Here is a 20,720-nt window from a genome sequence, read left to right on the forward strand (position 1 = left end):
ATGCAACATCATAGACAGTCACTGTTCTTGGATTTGGAGTACCTCACAGTTAAATGTAGGCCCATTTACCTTCCACTTCAGTTTACTGTTTACATTCTATGGGATGCTAATGCTAGCATAGATTACTTGCACAGTGCCATAACCTCTCAGCAGAGCACATATCCAAATGCAGCTTAGCATACACCTCCTCAGAAGAAAAGCTCAACTCACCATAAGAACTTTAAAAACATGGCCTGAATGATCGCAGCTGCAGGACTGCTTTGAAAGGGCTAACTAGAACATCTTTGAGAATCAGGACTCTGAGGAATACACATCAGCTGTACTCGACTACATAGAGAACTGTGCTGCCAGTGTCACTGTCAACAAACACATCCAGGTGTACCCAAATCAGGAGCCCTGGATGACAAAGGAAGTCACATCTCTTCTCAAGGAATGTAACACCACCTTCAGGTCTGGCACCAGGGCACTATACAGGGCCACTAGAACCAACCTGAAGAGAGGGGTCATGAATGGTAAAGCACCCTACAGGAGGAAAATTAAGGACATTTCAAGAATAAAGACCCAAAGCGGTTGTGGCAGGGCATCCAGCACATCACCATCTACAAGACTGCACGACTTCTAATGGTGGCACCTACCTGGCAGTGGAACTAAACTGCTTTGAGGTGAAAACAGCAGGCACAGGCACAACACCTTCACTGGCCTCAGAGAGCCACAACCTCTCTGTGCAGCTTTCTATGGTCTTCACTAAAATCTTCAACCTTTCCCTGTCCAAATCCAGCATCCCATCATGCCCAAAGTCTTCAACAACTATCTCACTGCCCCAAAAATTCTGTCATCAGCGAGCTGAACGACGACCGTCCAGGAACCCTGACACTAGTTGACATGAAATGCTTTACGAGGGTGATCCTACAGTACATCGAAGCGAGCCTCCCACCAACCTTCAACCCACACCTGTAGTTTGCCTACAGAGCCAACAGGTCTACAGAAGATGCAATCGCCACTGCTCTTCACACTGCACTGACCCACCTTAAACACCAGGGGAACAATGTGAGGATGCTTTTCACAGACGTTAGCTCTGCCTTGAACACTGCCATCCCTAGCAGATTGGTCACTACACTGAGTGACTGAGGACAGCCCACCTGCCATGGGATCAAGGACTTTCCAACCAACGCCCCCCCCCAACAGTTAGAATAGGTAACCAACTATCCTGGATGGATGAGTGGATCAGCTGCACACTGATAAAGCTTTTATTCCAGCATCTTGTGCTCTGTGTGTGTGTGTTAGTGTGTGTATGGGGGAGAGGAGCCATTTAAAAACACATTATTTTGGTAATGCAGGTGAGTTTGTGTTTGCTAAGAGTCCTAATTTAAATTCTCACACTTTCTCATAGATGTATTTCTTCACATCCTTAAATACTGCTCTTCCTAAAGTAAGATGATGTTCAGAGTCAAAAATACAACGCCACGTTCATGTTAAATGTTTGATGACTGATGAATTCCCCACCACAGCTGCCATTCAGAACCCATGGCAACAACTGGAAAATGCCCGAAAAGTAATCTTACAATGACTATCAAATTAAATGTTTATGACCAAAATAGAGTACTATGCATATGATTCATAGCACTCTAGTCAGTGGGCACTGAAGAGCATACAATCTAGACATGGTGTGAATGTGGGCTAAAAAGAACAAGTGTGACCATTTTAGAGGCTGCGGAGTGAGGGGCTGAGAAGGAAGGGTATAGAAAGAAAAAGGTTTGAAGAGGTTTGGTCACCAAGATGTGTTTAGTGTGTTTGTGTATAGTGCAGGATATGATGCTCAAATAAAGTGGAAACAGAGATTTGTAGTTCATACTGGAAAGTTACTTAAAGTTGTCTGACTCACACATTTCTCCACTGAAATCTATTATTTCATGTTTATATGATGACTGTGCATGATGACATTAATACACAGGAGGTTGTGTTGTTGTTTAACAAAGACATTTTTAAAAATTTATTGACATATTCTTTATGTAAGTAATTATTCATATATGCAGTATTACAACGCTGACGTGAACATTATAGTAATTTAAACACAAGGTTTATTACACTGAAAACACTACAGCTAACAGAGTAACACAAATATGCAGCATTGCTTGGTTATGAAATAACTGCAGCGAACGTTGAGCAGTTAGTATGTGTGCTGTGCTGCTCACACAGTAATGAGTTATGGATGAAAAGCCAAGAGATGCATGTCACTGTCACTGCCTGTTGTCTGCAGGCATCAGTGAAACCAGACAGCTGAAGCAACACACAGGGTCTTCCCTCATTACTGAGGAAATGGAAATGTGTGTGTGTGTGGGGGTGTGCGTTATATGTGTGTGTGTCGAGCCAGGGGATTCCTGTCTGGGACAGCAGTTGCCTATAATTTCACCTGCGGATTAGCATTCTTTTCTTTATGGGAATGGTAAGGCATATTTGAGTACATCAAAGTCTGAAAGTATGTGCGTTTGATGCCATGTTGTGATTACCTCCAAGTGTGTTTGCGTGTATGAAAAAGAGACAGAGTAATAGAGACAGACGAGGACAGGCTGAATGACACACTGGTTGAGAATACCCACAGTTAATCCTAGATTTCAGCCAGTGAGTTTAAAGTCAGCTTTCAAAACCACATGAACTTCACAGCAAGTTGACTCTTCTTATAAGGTCACGCTCACTCCCCCGCTGTGAGGGATGGATTGTTCGTGACTGTTTACTCCTCATCCTTTGGGTCTGATGTCTAATGTTGCAGTCAGACATATTGTGTTGTTTTTTGGTTGCCACTTTGCTGTAGTTTGCTGCTGCACATGTTATCTTAACTCCTCAAAACAATATATCTTCCAATACAGTCAGCGACTTATGGATTGGAACCCATACTTACTCTACTCAAGCAATTGTTTTACAAAGTTCCTTCAAAGCAGTGAGAAAGTTACTGGGTGACAGCCCTTAGCAGAACTCTGTGGTTCATCAACCACCACCAGTTTGATCTTCAAATCGATTGTCAGCAGTGATATACCCACTGAAAACCCAACTTTGATTATTGGCAGCTCCAAAAATAAATATCAATAAAGTAGCACTGTTCTTGCCACGCTGGCGACCTGTCCAGGGTGTCCCCTGCCTTCGCCCTAAGTCAGCTGGGATAGGCTCCAGCCCCCCCGCGACCCTAATGAGGATTAAGCGGTGTATAGATGATGGATGGATGTTCTTGCCACCAGCGGAAATAACATCCTGTTATGGTAGTTTGAGGTCAACAAAATGAATTTTAACTTGGTGTGCAACTTTGCCAAAACTATGTCAGACTTATAGTTTTCTCTGGACTCCTGATAAATCCGACCAGCATAAGCCCCCCCACACAATCTCACACCATCAAGCTGTATCAATAAATAGTTGTCTTTTTGGCTGTTGTCGTCTGGTGGTTTAGTTGGTGGTCAACTCTACACCTCCGATTTGTTGAAGTCTGCCACTCAATATAGTTTGTGTATTGCAGCTGCCCAGCTGGTTTTGTCAAGGCCTTTTTATAGTGGCTGTCTTCTCAACACCACAGCACAAATGTTTTCTGGAGCGCTTTATCCTGGAGGGGTAGGGTTACACATGCACAGACGTGCGTGTGCACTTCGACACAACAATACACTCATTTAACCATGTTCATTAGTGAACAATGAACTAAACTGTGCAAAGATATTTTGCTTTTATTTCGCAGTAGGGCTTTTCTTTTATCTTTCAGAGACTATGCAAACTCTCATGAAGAAGACAAACACACTGTTTATACTGACACACAGTCGTGCAGCAGTGGCACACATACACCCACACACATGCCCCCTCCTTGGCCCTGGTGGGTAATCCTAGTCAAGTTAAGTCACAGAAACTCTCTGTGTTGATCCTCTCTGTCTTTAGACACAGCAGCAACACTAGATGTGCATGTCTGTGTAAGTGTGAGAGAGAAAACCGGAGACAGATGCTTTACACGTATATGTGTGTGTGAGGCGCTGTTTGCACACCGGTGAGGACGAGCTTCAGATTCACTCTGTCGGCCCCAATTGAAGATCTCCGTTCACCCAAGTCCTTCCGTTCTCCTCTCATTTTTTGTGTGATTTATTTTTTTTTGTCTGTCTGCCTATTTAACGGCTTTTTCACCTTTCTGTCTGCCCGTTTATTTGCCCATCTGTTTGACTGACCGGCACAGAACGAAGTCGACCAAGAATGATAGCCTCTCCAAGCTCCTCCAGTGGCTTAGAGGTCCTCCTTTCAACTCTGCAGGTAGGGATCCACAGCGCAAGAATGTGCTTACATGTTCACATGCAGTGCATTTGCATTTTAGGGAACTGCTGTTTTGTCCTTATCAATGCATTTGGTGTTGTTTAGTCCTGCTGTTTCAATACATAATGCTGCAAAACTAACTACATAAGCTGTTTTTATTTTTGGCTACTTTAAGTCAATAGTAATGTCATATTTGCACAGATTGAGTCATAGACAGTGCTTTGCAAATTTACTAGACCACCACCCAATGTAAGGTTTATGCCACAGTTGCCATATATTAACAGCACTAGTAACTGCAAAAATATATTTTCTGTAGTGGTTAATACACCAGTATGTAGAAGCTCTTTAACTAAAATTATATTTATAATGCTAGAATGTAGTTATTATTGTTATCCATGAATTTTCAAATTTACTGTTTCACAAAAAAAAAGAAAGAAAGTAAAGGACATTATTATTAATTTATTAAGATGTCAGTCATTTAATAGCTTTCTTGACTAAGCCGGCTCAAATTTGGATATAAAAAAGATGAATTCATTTTAAAATTCCTCAATCCGGTTCACAAAACATCAAGAGCTGAGTGTGAATTAAACACTTCATGATACCGGATAGTGTATGTATTATACAGTGCTTAACAAACTTAAAAAAAAACTGACAGGTGGTCTAATACATTTGTTAAGCACTACATATTTCTGAAGTCTGCGCTGTATTACATTTAACAAAGTTTACAGCATGTGAGATTGTCATACGATCCAGCATAGGCATTAAGGGATGAGACCACAGACCCCAGAATTAGTCATGCATCCCCAGTAGATTTTGGGATCTGTTGCTCCATGCTGACATTTCAGAGTGCAGTATGTTTACTGAGCACTGACCTCTGGCATTTTCAAAATCCTATTGTAATAGTAGTTAAAGTTCAAGAAGGTAAGGCTCAACAGCAGGTCAAGCATTGTTTAGAATAATGCCATGTAGTGGTGTCCCTTGGATATTTGGAAAAGAACATTCACTTCTGAAACATGTCAACCAGCTAAGGTTGGCCAGTATTATCAACAAACCTGCAGGCACTACATTACATACACAAAGACAGTGGAAATTAAAAGACCAAAAGGAAAGAAATACAAATCTTTCCTGGATACCCATTGAATTACACATTAACACACACTCAGTACAAATATGTGTTGCAGATAAAAAAATGCAATAAACTGCAATGGACAAAACTATCTTCGAGGGTATAAATACTCCTTAAATATACGTTTGTACTATTAAAATGACAAAAAATCTCAAATGTATGCAATCCACTTGCTCTGTTCTTTAGTGTGCAGGCTTGCTTTAGGTTATTTCTCCATCAAACATGTATCAAATGTGCAACAAACTTAATACACTGCATATGCTGTACGTCAGGTTCTGAACGTTTTTCTTAATTTTGCAGTTAAAACTGGATTCTTGGTGGGCCAGCGTAAAGTAATTATAAATTCTCTAATGTCTTGTCAACATTAAATGATTCTGAAAGGCGCCAGGATCCCTAAATGTAAGGCATGAGTCTGCATCATAAGGGGAAACCAGCAGGGTCAGTTTAGTTGAATTCAGTCAATTTCGTTTCATGTACATAGCATCAATTCACACCACAAGCTGTCTCGAGGCACTTCACATAGAAAGGTGATGGCAGAGGGAAACCCATCCAGTTCAAATGATTCCATTTGATTTGATTTCATCTGCTTCTGTCATTTGGGCAAATATGAAGCTTTGTAGTTTTGATGCTGATTAGAGTTCGCCAGAGTTGAATACAATGAAAATTAGCTGCTGTTGTGACACCACAGATTGAAGTCAAGAAAGTTCAGTGTCATTGTTGTACTGTACATTGTGGTTGTACTGAGAGCCACTCTTTAGTAGATGCATTCTGTACTACTTAGATACTTAACTCACAGTCCTTTATATACACTGGCACTTCTGTTTCACCACTCCACAAACTAATGATTTTGGTCTGAGGAAACATTTCAGAAATACAGATAAATTACATGTGATATGTGCTTGTAAAATAACTGGTCAACACCTATGTACAAAAAGCATGAAAACGGACTTTTCAGGTTAACTGGATTGAGACTGGTGGACAAAACAGTTGGTAGGGAGGGGCAGAAGGGAGGGAGTGGTACATGAGTTGTTTTACAGGTGTACTATGTGAGTAGAATATCAACAGAACTAAACAGAACTATCCCACTAAACATTAGACGTCTGATGGACATGCAGATCATGTCCATATTGCGTCCGTCAGTCCAAGACCATTTATGGACGTCTATACGACATGCAAACTAGGTCCACTATTTGGACGTCTAACCATGACCCCACTTGTACGTCAATATACAGTTCAACATTTGGACGCCGGACTAGGTAGCTTTTTTAATGTCATGTGGACATCTAAGACCGGTACAGGATATGATGAATGAATTTTTTTTTTTTTTACACAAATATCAACATTGTTATTATCAACATGATGAATGTGAGTAAAAAAATACTAAGTTCAGCTCACTTGAATAAAGGTGGTAAGTCGTTGCCTTAAACCAGACACAACTTTTTCTTAACTTTAACACAGCTCTGGATCTTAGCTATCATGTGGGTATAGTTGAAAACTGGGGCACTGTCAAATATTGGTAAAATAAAGCAAACCTTCACCCATTTAACCATAGCACATTTGAAATTAGATTATAATAATCATCTCATCATGGATGAGATTTAATTTGACGTGGAAAAAACGTCTAGACGTCTACAACTAGCCTTTACATAGAGGTCCTGTCGACGTCAATACTAGACGTTCGGTAGACATCGGGAAAAAGACGTCTTCTGGCGTTACAGTCTGCACCTGCATGTGACCAAAACTGGACGTCCAAAAATAACTAAGAAAAGACGTCACTGGGACGTGTCTTTGCGCAGTGGGATGATATAAAAATACATGTGTTCACATGTTACCATTTTTTAAATGTATTTTATTTTTCTTTTATTTAACCAGGTGGGTTAATTGAGAACAAATTCTCATTTATAATAACGGACCTGGCCAAGAGGCAGCACAGAACGGAGAGTACAATAAAAGGAATACATCCATAAAAAAAAAAAAAAACAATACACAAACAAAACATAACAATATAAGGCTTGAAGATAAAATACACTAAAAGCAGGTACAGGACTCGGTAAATAGTGCCTTCACCATATTTTTAATAGATGATAAAGGTATAAAACTTTGACTTTTGTTTCTATAGTGAAAGAACATGTGTTCCAGTGCTGGGGTACAACATGTTTACTCTGTATGAGCTTACTGGCTCTGATCTTGCTGTCTTTGAGTATGTGAGAGAAAGTGTATAGCTCTTTGATACTCTATCTACAGACGCATAGCTCATGGATGGAAACGCTACATGGTTTAAAACACATCAATGTATCCTGCAATATTGTGTTACATTGATAAGCATGCAACTGTATCTGTAAACACACACACACACACACACGCGCACACACACACACACACACACACACACACATACACGACGGGAGACAGAAAACAATAACTGGTATGCATTTAGCTGTATCCTACTATGTTGTCTTCAGTGGATGGCAATGTGGCTCATACCAGTAGAGAGGCCCACAGTAATGGAAACCAGTTTGTTCCATTTCATAGCAGGTATGTGATTCAAAGCCAGTCTCTCCTGTGACCTGGTACCATGGTGCTTCAAAACCAACTTATGATGTTTGCTTGCTTGCTTTGATAGCAAGACGTTATTGACTGTTGATGCAACTGGCAGGTGAACTTGTGAAACACATATATTTGATCTTTTCAACATTTTGATTATGGTACAAATGTAACTGTGATTTCTGCAGATCAATGATACCTGGTTTTTAGTGGGGCCAGTGGCATACAGGATTGTATTATCAGCATAAAGCAAATGTCATGCTGCTCGTGATGCACTTTGATGCCATTCTGACTGCTTGTGCACCTACCAGGTTTTGTTACTTGGCACATTCGGCACAGCTGTCATGTGCAAAATGGACAAACTGAAGGTCTATGAGCAAATCCATCCATCAATCCATAAAAGCAGAAACAGAAGAGTTCCCAAAGATTGATGCAACAAATGTAAAAGATTAAATGCTCTGCAGAAAATTGTTTTGTGAGGGAAACTAACTGGTGCCAGTTGTACCAGAGATGAAGAGGCTTTGTAATTTTTTCAAACATGGAGAGACAGAGACTAATATAGAAAAAGAGGTGAGCTAAGTTGTGCTTATTTCCCTCACTCTGTAGAATGGCATATTGACTAGCTAACAGATATTGAACCAACATAGTAGGATACATCTAAACGCATACTTGTGCTGCCAGCATGTGCTGTACCAGTTATTGTTCGGAACCTGTGTTTTCTGTCTTCCGTTGTTTATGCACAGCTACTTGTTTTGATAGTATATAAAACTCTACCTTTTTTGTAATGTAGTAGTTTTGGAAAGCTGGATTTTGTGGTGTATAGCTTCCATTAGAATTATTTTATACTGAGCTATTGTTCTCAAACACATCTGACCATCACATCTGATAAGCCGAACTTCTCTTTACTGATAAAACCCCAAAACTTTCTTAATTTTTGATTTTACATGATAAAAACAGTGACAAAAACAATGCAGTTTTGCAGGTGCAGTGTGTCATCAGACACAGGCTCCACATTCTTTTTTCTTTTTCTTTTTTTGCTGTCATGCACCACCTCTAATTATCCCCCCTGTAGCCTTCCCTGATCTTCAACTAGACAAATATTGGACATTCTGCCGTCTCCCTCTTCCACAGCATCCGTTTCTTTGCTTACAGACTGCAACACCATCTTGCTCTGGCCATCAACAAGCAATGTGTGTTTGGATGCTATACTTTTGTCTTCTGTTGCTGTCATAGTGGCGTTGATTTTATTTTTTTAGTATAAAAGGTTGTGTTGCCATGTTGAGTTGAGTCAAACGTTGCAGTGACCAATACATCAAGTTCAACCTCAGCTTAAAAACTGACAAATACTTAAATACAACCGACATGACTTCATTGGAAACCATCAGCAACAACTGTTGAAACGTCATAATGAACTCTATGTTGTAAGCAGAACCAACAGAAAGCATCTAATGAAATGCTGTGATCAACAGGATGCAAAGCTTTGGACATATATTCAGAACATGCAGTACAGTGTTCCTTTTAATTAATTAATTTTAGAATGTCATCCACAACAACAGTTGCAACAGTTGCTGTGTTCTGGGCAGGTATAAAGCCTTATTACTGTGGCTGGTGCACTTTATTATCCAGGAAGCCACTTAGTTGTGAAATTACTGGTAATCTAGGGACTCAGGACAGACAGAACAACTTGGGGGAGTTGATAAGTTACAATTGTGACCATTTTTATGCAGTTGGAACACTTGAACAGTCTTCACTATAGATAGATATGACAGATATTTTCTCTAAAGTACAACCTACATTGCACTTTTGTAAAATGATGCAAAAATAATAACGGTAAAGGAATTATGGTTTTCTCAGCAGGACATTTTTTCCGTTTTTTAATTTTGCAGGATATAAACATCTGACTACAATCATTGATGTTATTTTTTAACAGAGAAGGAGTCGGTGAAGTTTTGCATCTGTCAGGTTTATATATGCAATCAGACATGTCACGCTTCATTAAGTCAAGCTCATTTCCACAATTTACTGGTAGTAGCAATGTGGACTTCTTATCTAATGACTTACTATCACTGCTCCTTGATATGACAGACAGCTAGTAATCAGGCTTTTCTTTCTGATAAAAGGGATGACACTGATCCTCTGCTCTTATGTGCTAGAAGCTCTCACTGTGGACCACAGTTAGCTTCTATTTTGAATGACCAGAGCAAGTTTGGGAGAAAACTAGATATTTCAGCTGTATTTTTTGATCTTTTAGCAATAATTTGAGCCTTTATTTTCCCGTTAGATTTCAGACTCAGTGGCATATCAAATTGCAAAGATAGCTAGCTCATAAGGAAACTAAATGACAATGATGTCATTATCATGCAGCATTTACATTGTGCTATCAACATTTACTACATAATCCATCCATCCATCTATTTTCTATACACCGCTTAATCCTCACGAGGGTCGCGGGGGGCTGGAGTCTATCCCAGCTGACTTAGGCCAAAGACAGGGGACACAGGACTACACTTAGAGACAGACAACCAAGCACACTCACATTCATACCTAAGGACAATTTTAGAATCATCAATTAACCTCAACATGATTTTGGACTGTGTGGGAGGAAGCCAGAGAACCAGAGAGAACCCACGCTACACGGGGAGAACATCCCACGCAGATAGGTCCCGGTGTCCCCACTTAAATGCGAAACCGGCGACCTTCTTGCTGCGAGGCAACGGTGCTAACCACTGCTCCACCTTGTCGCCCAACCTTGTTCTAAACTTCAAAAATAAAAAATGTGTGACTTGCAAAATGTGCAAGTCTAAAATCTGTAAAACGTATTTTACTGAGAACACACAGTTCGCTCCGTTAACAGAATGGGGAATTTCTTAAAGTACAGATACAGGACCACACTGTTGGTCAGCCTTGCCAGCATGGTGAGACATGAATCCTGACACATGGGCCCCATGACTGTTGTTGTACAACAATGATGCTGGAAGCAATCCTCATTCTGGAATGTAGTTTTAGTGAGCATGTAGTTGAAACTTTGCTGGCTTCATCAATCTGTTAAAGTGATGGGATTCTGTCATCCAGACATATTTTTAACTTTTACATTCATGTTCTTCATAGCTTTATTCAGACATACGACAGCAACAGAGAATACTTATTGTACATGCAACAGCGAACAAAATGTGAAATAATGTGCTAGCCAGCTCACTTGTTTGGTATGAAGAAAAGTACACAGTGTGACTAGATCCTGATTGAGCTTGTCTCCAAGGATTTGTTAGGTCCAGAGTAAAAACCAGTCGTTCACATTTCAAGCCTACATTATTCTAATACTCACATTCAAACCATAATTATTTGCTGAAGTGACATGTCAGCATATCAGAAATATGCTGACCCAAGCAAAACTGCCCTATATTTAATTGGCTGCTGCAGTAACTGGTAAGATGCTAGAGTTGGTTAATAAGCACTTTTGACATAACTCGTCCCATAATCAGAGATGTTGTTACCTCTGTGTTTAGCAACCGTCTCTAATTACATTAGCTCAACGCAAGTCTGCACTGTTTGTCTCTATTTAAACAGGCAGATCGTTGGCCACCTAAACAGGCTGTCTGCATGCACCACATTGAGCTATTTATATCAGGCAGATAGTTGGCCATTGGAGCAGGTCTCTTCATACAACACACGTTTTAATGAGGGAGAGGTTTGGCCAACCCAAAAGATTTCTGTTGGAACTGCAGAATTTAATCAGCCAGATACTGTTGTTGACTGCACCGACGGACCTTCAGTCACCTCAAAAGCATTTTGTACATTTGGGATAAGAAACTCGTCTGAGAAGATTGGCAGTCCATCAGCATGTAGAGTACACGAGACATCAGAGAGGCGTATGTAAAGCGATATAGCTACAGGTTCCTTCACATATATTTGTAGTGGAGAATAGTTGAACAGCTGTTTATTTTATCTGTCACACTGGGTGCAGTGTTGAAATAAACTATAACACAGGCCTGAGGGTCACTGGGTGCAAGCTTAGCCCCATTTTTTTTTGCGAGTATGTACCAAAACTACAAATAAAAAAAAGTAGTAGCATTTCATTATATTGTGTGGATTATATAGCCAAAGAGAAAATCACCCTCTGACTGAGGTTAAGCATTGTTTAATTTTATTGTATATTTTCTTTCTTTCTGGGGGTCTTTGCAGAATCCAGGGGATGTGGCGAGCACCTTAAACATCCTCAATGTCTTGGATGAACTTCTGTCAGCTGGTAAGCTCGGACAAGATCAACATTTGACCACTTAAATTAATTTGATATCATAATATTATGCAACTGTTGTTAGCACCGAAAGAACTGGAGGGATCATCTCAATGGTCAGAATTTGACATACATATCCGGAGAGCAGTGTGTACTCCAATAGATATAACAGTTAATGTAACGCTTGATGTGGGTGGAACTGCACTCAAATAGGTTTGCTATTTTAATGATACTAAAAATCCATTTAATAATTTTGCTCCTTTGTCCGACGCTGCTTCAGTGTAAATTAACATATTATTTGTGTTGAACAATCTATGTCTAGATTCACTCTGGTTGTCTGAACACTCATTAAATTTAACAAGCAAGGACCCCACTACAACAATGAGAGTTTAAAAGAGCATGTAATGGACAGTAGAGATGAAAATGTTGGTGGCTGAGGAGAAGAAGAACTCATTGTGGGGGTTTCATCATTTTGCTTGAATCAATTATGGAACTCAGGTGGTGTCTAGAAAGAGTCAATAAGGAAAGGAGGGAAGAAGGGGATGTATGGATGTGAGGAGGAATGGGTGACAGTGAATGGATGAGAGGGGAAGAGAGGGAGGGTGGAGTTCAACAAACAAACAGTGCTGAATTGGATTAATAATAGGAGGAAGGCTTGCTTAGCCGTGCCACCGAACTTTAGTGAACAAGTTAATTCATACACCTCTATTTAGTCAAGCACTCCCTTCTACTTCTGCTTCTTTCTGCTCAGGTACGGATCGTCGTATCCACTACATGATAAGTAAAGGTGGTAGTGAGGCCTTGCTGACTGCACTGGTCAACCATGCCCGCACTTTCAGTCCTGACTACAACATCCTGCTGCCACTGCTGCACCTGCTGGCCAAAGTTGGACACAGAGGTGAGGAGGGAAGAAAAGACAAATACAACTGTGATGTATAAAACAACAACAGCAAAACATTTCTCTTTTGGACAGTTTACCCAAACATCAGGTACATGGGAGTTATGTGGTGAATCAAGAATAGACAAATTCTAAAGAGACAACATAGCCATCAGGTGTCCAAAAATCCGAGACCATGAGATACTCCTGTTTTACTTCTATATTACATTTGTTTCAAACGTAATGCAAACAGATTGATTTCAAGAGGCAATAACAGTTTTTAGGAAAATGCTGAGTCAGGAATTTCATAAAGTCTTAGCCTTTGGTCCTGTAGCTTTAATAACAGCATGCAATCAAAGTGACTCCACAAATTAGTGATATATGTGTCCACTGGGAATGTTAGCTAGAAAACCAAGTGGATCTGTCCATAACAGAAAGTTGGCTAACATTGCAGATACTGTGGTTCATCATATATATTATATTGCATTGCATTACAGCAGCAACTAACAATTATTTATTCGTTAATAACTGATTTGTGGAATATTTTATTGGTTTATTCATTTATTGTTGCAAATACAGTATACAACACAAGTGAGTGCAACCTGTGTAATGTTGTAAAACAATTCAAAATTGTATCACCTCTCAAAAATTATATTATTTCCATGTTTAACAGCAGAGTATTTCCCCTGATGAACATTTAAAAACAAATACTTTAGAAAGACTATGGTGATATTGTAATTCCCTCAAAAGCAAAAGTAGTTAGTTAATATTGGCAATAGCTGCTGATTACCTTTGCATAAATTGATTATTCAGCATTTGTTGTTCAGTATCTCTATTGCTGTAAAAGCAATCAATACCAAGAACAGCACGGAAGTAAAAAAAAAAATTTCCAAAGCTTTGGAGCCTGTTTTCAGGAAGCTGTATTCTCTGCGGATCAATCAGATAAAGAAGTCGAAACCAGAAGTTTACATACACTGTATAAAAAGACATATAACCTTTGTTTTCTTGCTGTCTGACATTAAATCAGACTAAACTTTTCCTGTTTTCGATCAGTTTGGATTACGGAAATCATTTCTATTTGCTAAATGCCAGAATAATGAGAGAGAGAATTTTTTAAAGAACTTTTTATTTCTTTCTTCAAAGTCAGAAGTTTACATACACAAACATTACTATGCTTTCAAAGTATTTGGGAAAGCCCAGATGATGATGTCATGGCTTTGGAAATTTTTCATAGGTTAATTGACAACATTTAAGTTAACTGAAGGCACACCTGTGGATGTATTTTAAGACACACCTCAAACACGCTGCTTCCTTTTTTAACAACATTGGAAAATCTAAAGAAATCAGCCAAGATATCAGGGAGACAATTGTGGACCTCCACAAGTCTGGTTCATCCTTGGGTACAATTTCCAGATGCCTGAAGGTTCCACATTCATCTGTTCAAACAATTATATACAAGTAGAAGCACCATGGGAATGTCCAGCCATCATAGCGCTCAGGAAGCAGACTGGTTCTGTGTCCTAGAGATGAAGTGTTTTGGTGCGAAATGTGTGTATCAACCCCAGAACCATGAGCTTCTAAAACACATTCTCCCCTTTGAGTGTATGCTGTTCATCTTGGCCTTATTCTGTCTATATATGTACAGTTTAATATGTAACAATATGTTCGCAGACCGTCGTATTGGTATGAAGGCAGAGGATGCTGGAGCTGTGCTGCTGACTCTAAATCTGCTCAGACAAAACATCAATCATGCCAGGAGGGTCGCAGCTTGTCTCTGGGTCATCCAGGTCTTCTCTTCATCAGGTACACACCCGCAGTTGTGTTTCCATCACTTCATGGGACATTGCCTTAACTGACATTCATTTTCATCACAACTAATTAACCATTACAACTAAGTTCCTCACCCCAAACCTAACCATAACGTACACCCCTTACTGATAACAGTGTTTCCCTGATGACAATGGTCTCTTTTAGCAAGTTAATCAACACTGTAATAATTACTTGCTTGGAAACATGACAAAGATTTCAAGCTGATGATTTGGCCACCCAATTCCTTCAATTTACTTTCAATCAAGCATCTATTGGGTATTCTGGAAACACATAACTGATCCATGGAGGGCCCACCTTGTAACTTATTGGACCAAAAGGATCTGCTGATAACATCTTAGTGCCTGATACAACAGGACACCTTCAAAAGTGTGTGGAGTCCAGGTTTCAACAGGTCAGAGCTACTTTAGTAGCATGACCGGAACAACATATTATGAGGTAGATGGTTTTAATGTTGTGCCTGTTTGGTATATTTAGTTCTATTTAATTACTATTCTGCTCCTGTGTGAAGCAATTTGAATTAACTTTGTGTCTGAAACATTTCCTACTGTGGTTGTTTCTATGATACAGAGAAATCTGTGTCAGTATATATTTGTTGTTGTGCACAGTGACTGAAAAAACTCTCTTGAGATGAGGAATAAGATGGTCCCTGATGTAGTCTTAAACCAGGCCATATAACTCCTTAGTATTCTACAGAATAAACTGGCAGCCAGAGAAAATAATTAATGAAGTTCCTATTATCCAGGGAAATTCTAACTGCAGCTTAGGGTGGAGTAGTCTGTGTACTTTATATATGTGTAGATAAAGTTTGTGTTTTCAGACTGTAGAATAGAATAGAATAGAATAGAATAGAATAGAATAGAACTTTATTGATCCCTTTGGTGCAAACCTCAGGGAAATTGCTGAGTACACCCATAGTGTCCAGTGCAGAACATTGGTGCTTGAACTAATTTATCAAATGCCTCAACAATGGTGCTACAGCCTGTTGTGTTTTCCTTACAGTTTCTGCAGCAAACCTAATAGGAGAAAACCATGGTCTGGATGTCATCTACCAACTCATTCCTCAGTATACCACCAGAAATCTTCATACCATCAAGTAAGTGTACTGAAGCTTTTTTATGATCTCCACTGATCACTTACATCCCTCCAGTAAACACAGACCGAACTGGATTGGAGAAAAATGGTCAAAAGTTATCCCTGGATAACACTGAAAGATGTTTGCCCAACAATAGTACACTGCCACATTAGCACTAAAAGCAAGGCAAAATGAATTACCTTTATAGCACATTTTATATCTAAAGGGTGTGCAAAGTACACAGGCCAAAGGAAACCAAGAAACAAATGGTAAGTAGAATAAAAGCAAGCAAGCAAAAAAAAAAACACACAGTGTAGAATTAACAAAAGCAATAAAACATACAGAAAAAACAAATTTGATTTAAAAGAAGATTTATTAAAAGCTATCCTAAAGAGTAACTTACTTAGCTTGAATTTGAAAGTAGTCTATTGTATGTCAAGTCTTAATTCTTCTTGCAGTTTGTTCTACATTCGAGCAGCATAGAAACCAAAGGCACTTTCCCCATGTTTCATTCAGTTCTTGAAACAATCAGCAATCCAGCTACTCTGAGAGGTCTGCAAGGTTTGCACTGGGTCAGGAGATCTAAGTCGCTTGACCCTAAACCACTCATTGATTTATAGATGGGTCAAAGAATTTAAAATCTGATCTTGTGAGGACCTGGTAACCAATGTCTGAGAATCTGAGAACTGGATTGTCACGGATCAAGGGGAGCCCATGCAGAGAGCACACAGAGACTGGTCAAGGTTTTAACACAGATTTTATTTTTTTAAAAAACACAAATGAACTGAAAGCCAGGAATAACTGAGGTGGGGACTAGGGACAAAACTAACTGAAACTCACTAACGGCTGGGCAGGGGGCGGACAGGCTCCCAGGGACCGGCAGTCCGAGAAGCACACGCCGATGGAGTGGGTGGGCGGTGGAAAGCGGCAGTGGCAGTCCGAAAAGTGGGCTAAGGGGGAGCTGATGCCCTTCAGGATGGAGCTCTGGGGAATCTGAGGCTGGGCAGGCGCCAGGACCACTGCGAGCAGGACTGAAGCAGAACCAAGGCAAGGGATGGCAGGACCCAAGCAGAACCGAGGCAAGGGATAGCAGGACTGAAACAGAACTGGGACCAGGGATAGCAGGACCCAAGCAGAACTGGGGCAAGGCGGCCAGCGGCATACAACAGCTGAAGCTGACGCTACGATCTGGCAGGGAGTGGAATGTGGAACTGGCTTTTATGGAGATCCTCAGACGGTCGGGCTGGAGGCCGGTGACAGAACCCATCTGTAGGCGAGACAGGGGCCCTTGGGTGGTCAGGCTGGAGGCCGGCGGCACACATCGGAAGGCTAATGAAGGAGGTGGGATCCCTCAGGAGGCTGGACCAGGATCCAATGATGGCGGCGAGGCTGCTTAGGAGCCAGAGGGGCTGATGTGGAACGAGGCTCAGGAGCAGCCCCTCCACCAGGGGAACAGTGAGCTTACTGTGAGACCGTCTCCACTCAGGGGGGTGGTCAGCCGACTTTGCCCTGACTAGCACTGGATATGGCGACCTGCCCGTGTCAACCCGCTCAGGAACAGGACCAGAAGCGGCATTGACCCGCTCGGGAACAGAAACAGGAGCAGAGGCGGCATCAACCCTCTCGGGAACAGATCCGGAGGCGGCGCCGACCCACTTGGGAACAGGAACAGGATTAGGAGCAGTGCCGACCTGCCTGGGAACAGAGGCGGGGTCGACTCGCCTGGAAACAGGAACAGAGACAGAATCAGGGGCAGTATCGACCCACTCGGGAACAGGAACTGAGGCAGCGTTGGCCTACTCAGGAACAGGAACAGAGGTGGTGTCGATCTGCTCAGGAACAGAAACAGGATCTGGGGCGGTGTCGACCCGCCTGGGAACAGGAACAGGTGCAGGTTAACGCTAACCCTAACCCTAACCAAGTACAAACACCATGGGAATGTCCAGTCACCATTGTGCTCTGGAAGGAGATGGGTTCTGTGTCCCAGAGATGAAGTGTTTTGGAGTGAAATGTGCGTATCAACCCCAGAACAAAAGCAAAAGACCTTGTGAAGATGCTGCTGAAGCTGGTAAGTGTCATTATCCACAGTGAAACAATTTCGGTACCGACATGGACTGAAAGGCTACTCAGAGCAACATTAAAAAAAAACCCCAAAAAAAAACAGATTACAATTTGCAAATGCACACAGGCAAAAAGACCTTAATTTCCGGAGACATGTCCTGTGGTCTGATGAAACTAGCATTAAATCGTTTGGATTATGACCATTATGACCATCATTACATTTCGAAGAAAAAGGGGGAAGCTTGCATGCCTGAGAACACCATCCCAACTGTGAAGTATGGGGGTGTCAGCATCATGTTGTGGGAGTGTTCTGCTGCAGGAGGGACTGATGTACTTCACAAATTAGATTGCATCATCAGGAAAAAACATTATGTGGAAATATTGAAGCAACATCTCAAGACATCAGCCAGGAAGTTAAAGCTTGGGTGCAAATGGGTCTTCCAAATGAACAATGACCAAAGCATACCACCAGATTAGTTACGAAGTGGCTTAAGGACAACAAAGTCAATGTTTTGGAGTGACCATCACAAAGCCCTGATGTTAATCCCATAGAAAATTTCAAATCAAATTAAATCAAGTTAATTGTCATTTTGCTGTTGTTTACATACACAGTAGTACAGGCAAGATGAAGGAGTCGGTCCTATGGGCCAACCGAAATATTGAAAAGTCATAGTCTGGATGATGGCTGTGGCTATCAAAATCCGTGTAGTACCATCACAAAGGTCCATCTAGAGCTGGCCATGAACCATGGTGTCACCATAGAACAAAAGTTTCCTGTTGCAGGCCACACACAAATAGAGTGTGACTCCATGCATAGCATTATTGAGCGGCATACCATCAGAGCTATTCACACTCCACATGATTACATTGTCATCTTTGAGACTGTACATTTGCATCCATCCTCATACAAGGTCACCCAGGTATACCACAATCACTTCATGAAGTTATCTGGGCCCTATATCACCAACATTCGACCAGCTAGAGAAGTTGGTAACCCCACAGTACATGACCTTCGTGATCTCCAGTACTCGGCAGATGGTCAAATCCGGTACAAGTTGGATTTTGAGTTTCACTGGGAAGACCTGCCTTAGCGAGTCCACATCCCCAAAGGACCGTTCCACTGGGACTGACTCTTCCCTGCTCAGTTACCAATTACTGTCAGTAAATTCAATGACCTGCTGGTAATGAAACCAGTACTACCAAGAGTGGCTCACCAGTACTATGACAACCTCCCCCATCAATAGATAGTGTGAAAACCAGTTCACACAGCACCTGAGTGGGACTTTGATTAAGGTTAGACAAGTAAAACAACCTGGTTATGGTTAGACAAGTAACACAACTTGGGTATGTTTAGGAAAGTAAAATAACTTTGGTTATATTATGTTCGTATGAAAAAAAAGCCTATATCATGGCATATTCTGCCTAAGTCACTTTTATGCAATCACTGTTGTGTCTTTTCTTCTTTACAAACTTGTTCATACATCTGGTTGAACTTACTGTTTCAATATTAATAAAAAATGTGTATGTGTTTGAGGAAAAATTTACTTTTTCTTGCAACAACATGTAAAAATATTGATATTCCACAGAGGTATACAATGTGAAAAATATTAATAATGCAAAGGTTTGAATTTGTTGATACAGCACAAAAATGAAGTATGTCAGTTTTTCAACGTGCAGACTACTGGGAGCACTGCTGGTTGTGTAGTCTGACAGCAGCAGGAAGGAAGGACCTTTGCCATCTCTGTCACCACTGGTGACATTAGTCTTTAGACAACAACTATATACTGTCTGTACTGCTAAGGGCTGTTGCTTAAGGAAGCAAAAGACTAAAGATACAATTTTAATCCATTTGGATGATTTTTCGTGTTATATTTTCCTCTGTTTCACAGTTTTGTCTTTGTGCTTTTTAGACTTTGTTTTTGAAAGCAGTACATGGAAGGTTTACCGCCCTAGCTGGTTGGATCCGAAGTCTGCGAAAATTCACTATCTTTCTTTTTAAATGTGTTTTCAGGCAGATAATTCATTTAACAATTCATTTATATAATTGTGTTGTTGGGATAAGGTCGAAATCAAAACATTGCATTAGTACTGCAAAAACCAAATGTACTCTAAAATACTGTAAATCTGGTTACCAAAGTGTATTAAACATGTAATATTTGTATATCATTGTTACTGTGCAACAAGTCATGACTTCGGCAGACTAATGACGTAGTGGCAAAGCTCAAATAACATTCTGTATGCACAAACTGCATCGCAGCATTTGAAGTTAAATAGTAGCACCATCATTATATCAACATCATGCTCTTCTCATTACATATCTACTCATGCATAGACGAGAGCTCTTACATCAACCACCATCCTTCCCTCTAGGATTGTATGTCCTCTTCTCATCTCTCTCTCTCTGTCAGAATTGATGGCATTTGGCTCAAATAGCCAATGTCCCTTAGTATACCCAGAGGAGCATGCCAAAAGCACCAGAAGTACTCTCTGCCTGGATCCATGTCAGGCATACCAGCTCCTGATCAGCCACAAGAGAACGTGAAACTCTATGGTGGTGTGAGGAAATCAGATACTCAGACATAACATATTTATTGCCCTCAGGGTCAGTTTTCTGTATTATTTTCATGCAGAAGTCAACTGTTAATTGTTCTAACACAATTAGAAGAATCTGGGTTTCTAGATTTCAAAGACAGCTGTTACTTTGGAT

The 20,720-nt window shown here is 40.7% G+C and overlaps 1 protein-coding gene across 1 annotated transcript; it reads left to right on the top strand.

Moving 5' to 3' along the window:
- The first annotated feature begins 4,145 nt into the window (after positions 1–4,145).
- LOC103374270 (cytosolic carboxypeptidase 1-like) lies at positions 4,146–15,977 on the top strand. The gene is made up of 5 exons (XM_008304335.1): positions 4,146–4,272; positions 12,122–12,185; positions 12,925–13,071; positions 14,722–14,853; positions 15,880–15,977. The coding sequence occupies exons 1-5, from the start codon at positions 4,216–4,218 to the stop codon at positions 15,975–15,977; spliced, it is 498 nt and encodes a 165-aa protein (XP_008302557.1). The 5' UTR covers positions 4,146–4,215.
- Positions 15,978–20,720: the final 4,743 nt, after the last annotated feature.

The sequence above is a fragment of the Stegastes partitus genome, unplaced genomic scaffold (genome assembly GCF_000690725.1).
Source record: "Stegastes partitus isolate 25-593 unplaced genomic scaffold, Stegastes_partitus-1.0.2 Scaffold2190, whole genome shotgun sequence".
Classification (NCBI taxonomy): Eukaryota; Metazoa; Chordata; class Actinopteri; family Pomacentridae; genus Stegastes; species Stegastes partitus.

Coding starts and splice junctions, on each gene's coding strand:
- LOC103374270 (XM_008304335.1), top strand. CDS start 4,216: ATGATAGCCTCTCCAAGCTCCTCCAGTGGCTTAGAGGTCCTCCTTTCA. Junction 4,273..12,121: donor TCCTCCTTTCAACTCTGCAG/GTAGGGATCCAC, acceptor GGGTCTTTGCAG/AATCCAGGGGATGTGGCGAG. Junction 14,854..15,879: donor CCAGGTCTTCTCTTCATCAG/GTACACACCCGC, acceptor TTTTCCTTACAG/TTTCTGCAGCAAACCTAATA.